This window comes from Amblyomma americanum, chromosome 4 (assembly GCF_052857255.1).
Source record: "Amblyomma americanum isolate KBUSLIRL-KWMA chromosome 4, ASM5285725v1, whole genome shotgun sequence".
NCBI classification, from domain to species: Eukaryota; Metazoa; Arthropoda; class Arachnida; order Ixodida; family Ixodidae; genus Amblyomma; species Amblyomma americanum.
The window spans coordinates 203199088-203209422 of NC_135500.1; the positions used below are offsets into that span (position 1 = coordinate 203199088).

The 10335-nt window shown below is 43.2% G+C and overlaps 1 protein-coding gene across 2 annotated transcripts in view; it reads right to left on the minus strand.

Moving 5' to 3' along the window:
* Positions 1-10124, minus strand: part of DUBAI (Deubiquitinating apoptotic inhibitor) — a 28370-nt gene extending 18246 nt beyond the window's left edge. Inside the window, exons 1-8 of one of the 2 annotated variants that reach the window (XM_077663019.1) lie at positions 9997-10124; positions 9496-9712; positions 8396-8502; positions 6443-6620; positions 5345-5470; positions 2832-2942; positions 2362-2589; positions 1379-1480 (exon numbers count right to left, since the gene is read on the minus strand). In XM_077663019.1, coding sequence (XP_077519145.1) covers positions 1379-1480; positions 2362-2589; positions 2832-2942; positions 5345-5470; positions 6443-6620; positions 8396-8502; positions 9496-9702 — 1059 coding nt within the window. In that variant the 5' untranslated portion in view covers positions 9703-9712; positions 9997-10124. Of the gene's footprint in view, positions 1-1378; positions 1481-2361; positions 2590-2831; positions 2943-5344; positions 5471-6442; positions 6621-8395; positions 8503-9495; positions 9713-9937 lie in introns of both variants that reach the window. The other variant, XM_077663018.1, reaches the window with a different exon arrangement.
* Between the last annotated feature and the right edge of the window lie 211 nt (positions 10125-10335).

The following is a 10335-nucleotide window of genomic DNA, read 5'->3' on the forward strand; positions in this document are numbered from 1 at the left end:
GTGTTTATGTGATGCTTCTCTGGTGAGACCGTTTACCGATTTATGTGCCTGGCTGAACAAATCACAAGCTCATCAGCACAAGAAAAAACCTCATTTAATTTTCGCAACCATTGCAGAGCCTGAAACAGTGCTCGAATATCCTAGGCAGAAACTGCAGCATAGAGAGCGTGCATCAGTGATCCACATCAGATGTATAACCTGAACACAACTGATGAGACAGGAACCAAAAGGCAGGAAAGAGGCATTGCTACTCCTACTGAAGCTAGTACAAATATGAACAATCCAGCGACAGCAAAACATAAATTTAAACAGACGACAAATCACCACTTAAACTGCATTCATTAAAATAAAGGGAAAGTGATACCTCCAGTTACCTCTGCCACAGTGTAGTTTTCCGGCAACACAATTCCAAAATGCATGAAATTAGTTGTTTATCGCTGTGGCCAGTGGTCTAGCTGTTTGAGTTTTGCCACCATTCACAACTGTCAGAATTATCTAAGAATGCTATTCAACCTTAAAGGGACACTGAGGAGAAATTGAAGTTGGCTTGTATCGATAGAATAGCAGCTCCTGATCACAAAAACGCCACTCTTACTGAAAACAAAGCACTTATAATGTAGAAAATAGCAAGAACCAAAATACAGGTATCGCCGCCACAGGCCAATCTCGCAAGTACAAGCGTGATGACTTCCTAGGACAAGAGGCGCCACCTTGGAGTAATTTTCCTTACTTCATGAACGTCGCGAATCTCTGAGGCTGGCAAAGGAAGGTTGCGCACCGCACCGCTAGCCGTCAGAAATCACGGAGTCTGCGTTTACGTCACGTGTCACGTCACTCCGTCCTGAGACGTCATAAGAGTTGCCGTGGCGTCATAAGAGTTCCCCGAGTTTGAATCAAAGCAGCGGGAAAAACTTTTTCATTTTTGAATCCGAATTTCTTTGAAATAAATGCATCTTTCGCGCACGGATAAGCGGCAACGAAGCCATGAAATACCAAACTATCAGATTTTGCTAACAAAAAAAAAAATTCATAGAGTTCTCCTCAGTGTCCCTTTAAGATATTATTTCAATGCTTAGTAAGGAAGCTATTTCCTGAGACACTCAACGTTTGTAAATGTAGCAAATTACAGCACCAGGACTGCAGCACCACATAAGAAATAAAATCGAAGCAGTATGGTTAAGTATGAATGCTCTTTTCACTAAACTGAGAGTTTTTGAGAGTTTGAAATGCCAAAACAGAGGTGAAACCCCAAAAGAGAAAAGAGCCGCACATGCCCTTCCACAACCCCTTAAAGTGTACCAACATCAGTAGGTGGTAATGGTTCCGGCAGTGATTTGGATATTCAGCGTGTTAGGCTAGTGCAGGCACCAGGACATACCTTGTGAAAGAGAGTGGGTGACTGCTGGTACGATAACAGCATGAAGGTCAGGACCGGAAATGCACACTTGCGGGTCAGCGGTTGCAGAGCTCTGGAGAACACCTGTGAGAGCCAACACAACACAGTTACATGAAAATTACCGCAATTGATGTGATGGCAGTACTTGAAAGCATAGGAAAAAAAAAAATTTTTCATGTCCAGAAAAACATGTTGCACACCCAAGCTATGAAGAAACGAGCACACGAGCAATACTGGCAATGCTATACAGGTATAGATAAGCGGAGTGAAAAAGAATGGCGCTTATAAAAGTGCGGCATAAGCTAGGAAAAAGAGAAAGCTGAAGACCACGAGGAGAGACTTCAAATAAGTTGCTTAAAAAAAATGACAGGCAACACCTAAGAGTTCAGAGAACAAGCACCAGGAGTGTTTCCAATAAATGCAGCAGAATTTGAAATGCGGTGGCCTGCATCTTGGTTGTTCAACATACGGGGACAAAATTTTTTAGCCTATCCTTGCTCAGAAAATAAGTCACAAAACCTTACTCTGCTGCCGAAGATAGGTCATCACACTTAAGTGGAGGTACTAATTTTAGAAGCACGAAGGAACACCACAAACAGCTAAGAAAGAAAGGAGCATTTAAAACTCAATTGCAAATTGTCCTCATCCAAAAGCTGGACTGGAAGCTCTATAGCTGTACACAGTGGTGTGCCATAGAGCAGAGCAAGTGAACTCCGACAGCAACCGCTGGGTCTCTGGCACCGTATTCATATCTGCATATACACGGCTTGGAAGTTTGCCTGGCTGTACTTGTGCAGGCGCCTTGGCTCTGACACTGAGTACCCACAGCCTGCCCCCAAGCATGCCACTGAGCACCTCACTATTCTTGCTTTGCAGTACACCATTTTCGCACTCCAGACAAGACTCGAGTGTTTAACGCCGAGTGCAAATGACAACGGGTATTAGAACCAGCTATAGAGGCTCACCATGTCGACGGAGGACTCGAAGAGGTCACGTATGGCAGCGAAGCGGCCTGTGGTGACAAATCCGTGAAGAGCAGCCATCACCCAGAGGTGCATAGAGCCCATGCCAGGCCAGGCCAAGCACTGCAGCAGCCTGCGTGATGCCAGCACCAAAGGCTCCACGTCTGCTGAGCCACTCAGGCTGCGGTTCATGGAGTTAGTGGCCGTTGACACCAGGGACACAGGCAGCAACTGCACAATCAAACACCTTGCTTATAACAGTACCACAGAAAAGGCAAACAATAAAAACTGCAGCATACAAGGCAGAGACACAAGGAAGGGGGATTTTATAAATGGTACGAGTGTGAGAAGGCAACCAGACGTTATGAAAACAAGAGGCTACAATAGAGGCAGATGCCCAGAAAAATGTACATATTTTTCAGCTCTTCAGTGGTAACAAGATTTGTATGCAGACTGCTAACGAAATTTCTCACCTCCACAATCGAGGCCAATGGAGGGGCGAACTTGTCCTCACTGCTGGTTAGGATTGCCGAAACCACCTCAAGAGTCTTGCGCAGTGCTGGTTCAGACAGGGTCCAGATGGACTGCACACAGCAGAACCACAGTCGTCACAAGTGTTCTCCCACGCCAAGTATTCCCCCATGCATGTAGGTTTGGTTACCATGCTTATTTGCATAATGAACCCACTTCTATTTTCAGAAAGGCTGACATCAATTTGGGGTAGAGGGTTCGTTACGTGGAGAAATGAGTTTTGGCAGAATTTTTTCATCCGCTGGCCCACAGGGCTGGGCACAATATGTGAAAAAAGTGTCTTTGATATCGATACCCTAAAAAATTGCATTTGCAATATAAGGTACAAAACCACAATTTTTGGTTTGGTTTCATTGCAGTTTAATGTCCCAAAGTGACTAAGGCTATGAGGGACACCGTAGTGAAGGGCTCCAGAAATTTCGACCACCTGGGGTTCTTTATCGTGCACTGATATCGCACAGCACATGGGCCTCTAGAATTTCGCCTCCATCGAAATCAAAATGACAGTCGATTTCCAATACAGACACTCGATACTGCACGTCAATACTGCGATACACCACTGAAATACCAATAATACTAATAACGCTGGTAATATGATTTGCCAAGTTAAATTTCTCTGTGGTTTCTGGAATGTTTAGTGTATTTGATATAGCGTGCTGCATTTGAAAGGGTTTAAACGAATCCGGCCACATGGATTTCTTCGATTTCTTTAAGCTCCACAGTCAGCTCAGCTGGTTTCGTCAAAACTTTAGCACTGGAATGAAGCCACAATGAGGTTGAAATGATCGCTTCCGTAAGCAGCCTAGCTCAAATTCTTTTTTTAAAGCTAATGCTCGTCACATGAACCGGCCTATGAGCAGTTGATTATGTACGAATAAACTTGAAACTGTTTCCGATCATCTTTGTCCATTACTGCAGTATTTACCGGTTGCCTCTGCCTTTGCCTTGTGCTAAAGGGTACAAGCTCCATTTGGAAAGCCGAACAGTTATTTCCCCAGCACTACAATTAACAGATGTTTGAAGCTGAGTATTCTTCATTAAACGCTAGAAGGAAAACAAGAATAAAAGGTCCAAAAAGTTTTTATTAGGCAGAACACCTCTTGATAATCTCTGCTGTTTAGATGCTAAAAGATTCCACTTTATAATTATCGTCTAGCAAGAATTACTTCAATGCTTCTGTGGAAGCTGAGTTATATGGAGACAAAATTTGAACTTCCGTGTTTTCGCGCCTTTTCCTCTCCTCTCGCACGCCAAAATGGCGGCGCTCCTCCGCCGGCCCAACGTACTTGGTCCCTCCCCTACCTCCGCCGGCCGCGGCCATGGTAGCCCGTGACGTCTGAAAGAATTTGGCGCTGTGAACCAATGACAACCGTCGGCTGCTGACGTCGCCTGCACGACGCGACATCGTATGCCAAGTTTTCGCGCGAAACCCCGGCACCGCGCGCCGCCACGAGGTGCGAAAGATGCAGTTTTTAAAAATGTATTGTAAATTTCCCGCTCGCTTTTGAGGTCTCATAAGCGGCATGGACGCTCGGTGGTCTGTACTCTACATAGTGCAAGCATTTTAAAGCCAAGCTCAAACACCCCTTTCTGGGGCCCTTTAACTGGTGCACCACTGCGCCAGGAGTGGTACGAGGACTACGAGGGATCTATAAATGTAAAGTCGAGAAAGACCGCTTCCGCATACATGGGCACTAACCGACTAAAGCTATCATGTCATACCCTTAAAGCGGAGCTTAAACGTCCCCTCCAATTTCCGTTAAAATACTTGATGCACTGAAAACGTATTTTCGATACCGATACTTTCATTTTTGGCAAGCGATACCTAATATCGATACATAAAACATATCAAAAAATAGTATTGATGACACATGTATCTTTGATACTGCACATGCCTGTCGTCCATCTGCCCACCCACTCACTAGCCTGTTTATTTATTCATTATCAATGAAGGCAAGTAGCCAGCTGTGTTGGTGTTGCCAGTGTTTAGTATTGTATTGTTCGAAAGGTGTATGCTGTATTATTGTGCAACCCAACGATTTTATGGTACGGTGCTGGCCATTCGTAGCGAGATAAAGTGACCATGCTGAACACCGGCCCCGAATTGTCAGGGCCTGATCACCATTCTGACCAGGCCGCTTTGACTCCTATATGCAGCAAATAGGAGCTGTGTGTCGGTATTCATGGGAAACGCAATACGGTAATCTGTGTGCTGGAGGCCCATTCTTCTGGTTTAAAATGCAGTACATTGCCAGAGTAAATGGGTAAGGTCCGCGTTGCAGTGGAGCCCGTAGTGTGAGCATGTTTCATGCAAGACCCGCCTTAGATGTTCCCAAGAGGTCTTCAGTAATAAGGTTTATGCTGACTCGGCATATACCCCAATATACTCTGCCAAAATGGCAACGGCCCTCTATGTGAGGTGTAGCAGCATTAACACTACTGTAACTTATTATACCTTGATAAAAATGGCCACGCTGTTGATGTCCTTGATGTATGACTTGAGATCCTGTGCATGTGTTGGGCAGGGCGCGGACACCACGCAGTATGTAAGGATGGAGCATAGCTTTCCTAGCTGGTCCTTCTGCAAATCACACAAGACAGCAAAGCTACACCAGTACTGAGCTTGGACAAATTTCAAAGGAAACCACAAACCACAATTTCGACTGCATTTCTATTTCATTTCAAATATAATGTTTTCTTTCAATTGCCATGAATGCCAACAATACCAAAGAATAGCAATTAATCGCTAGCAAAACCTTTCACAAGGTTTAGGTTGGCGGTTTACAAACTGGGATCTGTAGAGCCCTTGCATCCATTGGAGGCCTTCTTGGGTTCCTAAATCCATGCAAATCAGCCTCCCCACCACCCCAACTTTCACCAACATTTTGGGACTGACCATATTGCAATCACTTAAAGGAGTCCATTTCACAGTTCAGGCATTATTAATTGAATCTGGGCATTTTTATAGGGGGCTGTGCATCTGCATGATCCTTTTGACATGCATGCTGGACTGCCAGGAAGGCACGGACGTTAAGAGACACAGGGTAACTGAAACCCCCTTTGAAAGCTGTTGGGGGTTCACCGAAGCTATGAAAATTGAGGATCCCTAGTCTAGGTCTGTGAAAGTGCCAGACCTATCTGAATGAATAGTGGCATGATGTCACCAGGTATAAGCAGTAATATTAAGAGGTGCTAACGATAAGCCACTGCAACAAGCACAGAGGATCAACATTCACTGTGTGTGGCTTAGGAGGCACTGAGAAATATGCACTGTGCAATGCACCTGTGTTCCACAAAACCTCGTAGCCGCGATTAGATGCCCCGTCCCCTATTATCAATGTCATAGCCGGCACCTGTCTTCAGGAAACTAAAGTTCCTCGGCAGGAACAGTACAACAATGAAAATATCCATTCCGTGTCCTGTTTTCAAGCAGTGAAGTTAATATAATTCCAAGAAGGAAAACAGCCTTAATTACACTTCACAAGAATGACGCGATCCTGGCGAGCAAAAAAAATTAATGAAAGGCCAGCCATTCTGGGCCAACAGAACCAACCTTGGGCATACACTGTGGGAAGCGCTCCAGGAGGGACACCATGGCACACGTCACAGAGAGGGAGCCAGTGCACTTGTCCAGGTAGCCAATGCAATGCATCTGCACCACGCAGCACATCTTGGGGAATGTGGGGTCATCTTCCATATGCGACAACACCACTGACACCAGCTGAAGCATCCTGCAGCCACGCAGACAACCACCAGCCGATATATGATGCAGCAAAAAAGCTGACATTACTGCAGACGGAGTGTAATCATGATATGTTGACCACAATACTTATGTTCTAATTTCATCAACAGATATTGCAGCCATGTGGGTGGAATAATGCAGTTATATTATTCAAAACTGCCGAAATAAAGATGCAGGAAATGTAAAAGTGCTAAGCTCAACCCGACAAACTACTATTTAAGAAATAACGCAAACCAGCCAACCATATTACCATTATGGTTGCACTAATAGTACTTAACTCCCGTGAAAGAAAAAAAAAACAATCAGGATTATGTGCATGCAGAAAGGTAGCACAATTTTCTTGCAATTCTAATAGCATATCAGGATTATGTGCATGCAGAAAGGTAGCACAAATTGCTTGAAATTCTAACAAAGTACTCTTTAATGCAGAGGGTCAGCAAAAGCTGTCATAAAATGCCATATAAACAAGGTATTCTGACAAGTCAATTAAGAATGTATATGCCATATGTGGCCTCACACATCTATGTAACTCAAATTATCATGTGCTATTTTAAAGAATACAGAATTACTAAGAGGATAACAGCATAAGTCTTGTTATGTATGAATTCTTCTGACAGTATTTATGACCGTCATTTATGTCAGCTAACAGTGGCACCGAGCAGCAATTCCTCAGGAAAAGAATAGTTGACAACGGTGAGCTCAGCCTCAGCCCACATTACTATAATAGCATAGCCATAAGCACAAAGCTGAGCTTATAACAGGATGAAGATTGCAAACAGACAGCCAGCCGAAATGATTATCTCCAAGAAAGCCAATGCTCGCCAGCTAGTAACAAGCATTAAGCTCCATTTCATCGTGAGCTGCCTTTCAAGTACCCCGTAAGATGCAAACTAATTTTGCTTGTGAGAACTTGATGAATTTCTGACCACACATCCTTTAGCTTGGCTCTCATCAATTACTCATACAGCTAGGCTTTGAATGCCTTATGGGTGGATTTAAAGAGCAGCTTCATACCGCTCTTTTACGAAGCGAATAACTTTCTGCAAAATATAAACATTTTTGACAATTAAATACCTCGTTTACTCTGGTTACCCTTTCCTGCTGCCTCCCAGATACAGTCATCAGGCACAACTTGAATTAACTAATAACATTCCACTCATCCAGATACTTACTCTAATGACTCACAAATGGTAATAAATTTTGTGTAATCATAGAGGTCAAACCAAAACTAGTTTACCAAATAAGATACATTGGTGGTGATAAATACCTTGATTGCTTGTGCTCACACAATGATACATTATAAAAATTGCTGAATATGAATGCTACACATTTTAGTCAGTCTTCCTTTATTGTATCAAGCAATAATTTCTGAATGAATGAATCAATGAACGAGAGTGAGCTAAAAAGTGAATTTCAGTGTGACTAGATGCACACTAGTAAACAGTAAAAAAAAAAACTTCAATAATGAGGTAGTGGTGTGCTAATAAAAACATCTTAATGTATGGCAGCCAACTGACAAACTGTTTTGGGCGGTCATTAAATGCAGTTTTACAGCACCAAACAATAAAGAGCACATCACACAAAGGAGATAACCTTCAAGGTTTCCACATCCCCATGTGCTTTGGTGCCAAAGCCAAAAAAGCACATAAAATGGTAACAAAGCAACCTAGCCTCAGCACTGATGGTGAAACAGCCTATACAGCATTGACAGTGAGTGAAGAAGGAATGTTCAATACACAGCAATGAGCATATTGTGCTGCATACTTGTCTTTGTGAATAACTTCTTCAGATGTAAGTGCTGTTGTCAAGTGATTCTGGGTGATAAACTTTGCCAGTACAGCTTTATGATGCTTGCACCATGCCGTAAACACCTGAAAATAAACGAGATGCTTCAGCATAAATTGTCAACAAAGTAACAACACTTTATGCAACATTTTATTGCTTGTAAAACTACAAGTAATGCTATGAGCAATGAGTAATTACTCCCTTATCATAAAATATATCATCAGATATTCTTGTCTACAAACAGCTGAGTGATGCGTGAGGTGAAAACCCAAACCAATGCGAACGGTGCCTTTGACATACAGAGTCAATTATAAGAAATGTAAACGCTGGAGTGGCAGCCTTTAAGTCTTTATGACTGTTCAACTGTTCGACACATATAATTTTAAAATATTCAGCAGTTTTCTCAAATTAACAGGTCTGGCAATGATGAGGTGGCATTTTTCACATAATCAGTGTTTTCAGAGCCTGAGCACTGCACCGACTTTTTTGCATTTCTGAACCAGGTGAAAATCTCCAACTGGGTATAGCTGGTGTCAACTGTTTCACAAACCAGTTAGAATATTTTGAAATGAGACTCTTGTCCAGCTTAGTACCAAGATACAGCAGCATGCAGTGGTTCATACCAAACACGCACACAGAAAAAACGACGGGTGACTGCAAACCTGCATAACTGTGCTGTGATTAAGCTTACAGGGCTGGCCGACAGATGCAACAGAGCATAAAAAATGCGGCTGCGGTTCAACTGGCTGTAAGCAGCACATCAAGTTCAATCCTGGGCTGCGGTAGAACTTTTGGAAGTCAAATTCAGTATCCAAGGCATTGAATAATTGTTTTTCACACGCACGTCAGCAGGGCTCACAAAATACGTAAGTGCGATAATCACACTATTCTACGGGGGACTACATGTATATATCATGCTAACAGTACAAGGCAGCTTGCAGAAAAGCAGACGAAGATTTCGCATGAAATCCTGATCCACACAAAACTGTAGAAATGACGGCGACGCAGCTTAGAGAGCTCGGTTTTACACCCAAGCTAAAACAAAGCTTGGGTTGAGTTATGTTTAAACGCCGACTCACCTGAATTCCGCCGTTTTGAAGAAAACCAGTGTCGCCCTTGATGGCGAGGTCCCAAGACGTTTCAAGGAGCGACTGACAGTCGTTTGAGTCAATTGGATTCGAGGCAGCTGGAATCAGCTTGTTTTCGATAATGCTTCGTTTTACTTCATCTGGAGTGTCGGATTTCACGACTGCTTGAAGAACGTCATGCATCTTGGCCGGAATCATCCTTTCGTGCCTGTTGATACAATCAGCAAGTGCACGAGGGGGTTTAAGAAAGATGAGCAGCTGCTGATGCGAATACAAACTGGACAATCATCCCCCAACTCAGCAGGCAAAGATACTTGAAAGTTTCACTTTCACGGCGTTCAACCCCACTGAGCACCATTCATTCGGTAAGTACCCCCTTAGACACTCTCATTCATTTTCTATCTTTCGCTGAATCTTCTTGGACATAACTCACATGGCTGAACCTTCACAGACGCACAGCCACTATTCAATAATTGCAAAAAAGACGCCTACTGTAGTTGCGCGATTGCCAGTCAGCTTTCGACACCACCATCCATGACTCGCAGCATACATTTGTGCTTGGCTTGACTTGCAGTTGCCTTCAACGTTTTTGCCTTGGCTGCTGACGCACAGCTACCGCAGGTGGAAGACTGTTTTTTTATATTATTATTGAATGACGACGTAATGCATGTCGTTAATAATGCTTATACATTTATCAAAAATAATTTTATGAACACTTCACGATGTTAAGAGAACGAAAACAAACCAACCACAGACATCATGACCACCACCACAATTGCGTTATCTACATATGTATTGTATTGTTTCTTTTTATCTGCCATGGTACTGACA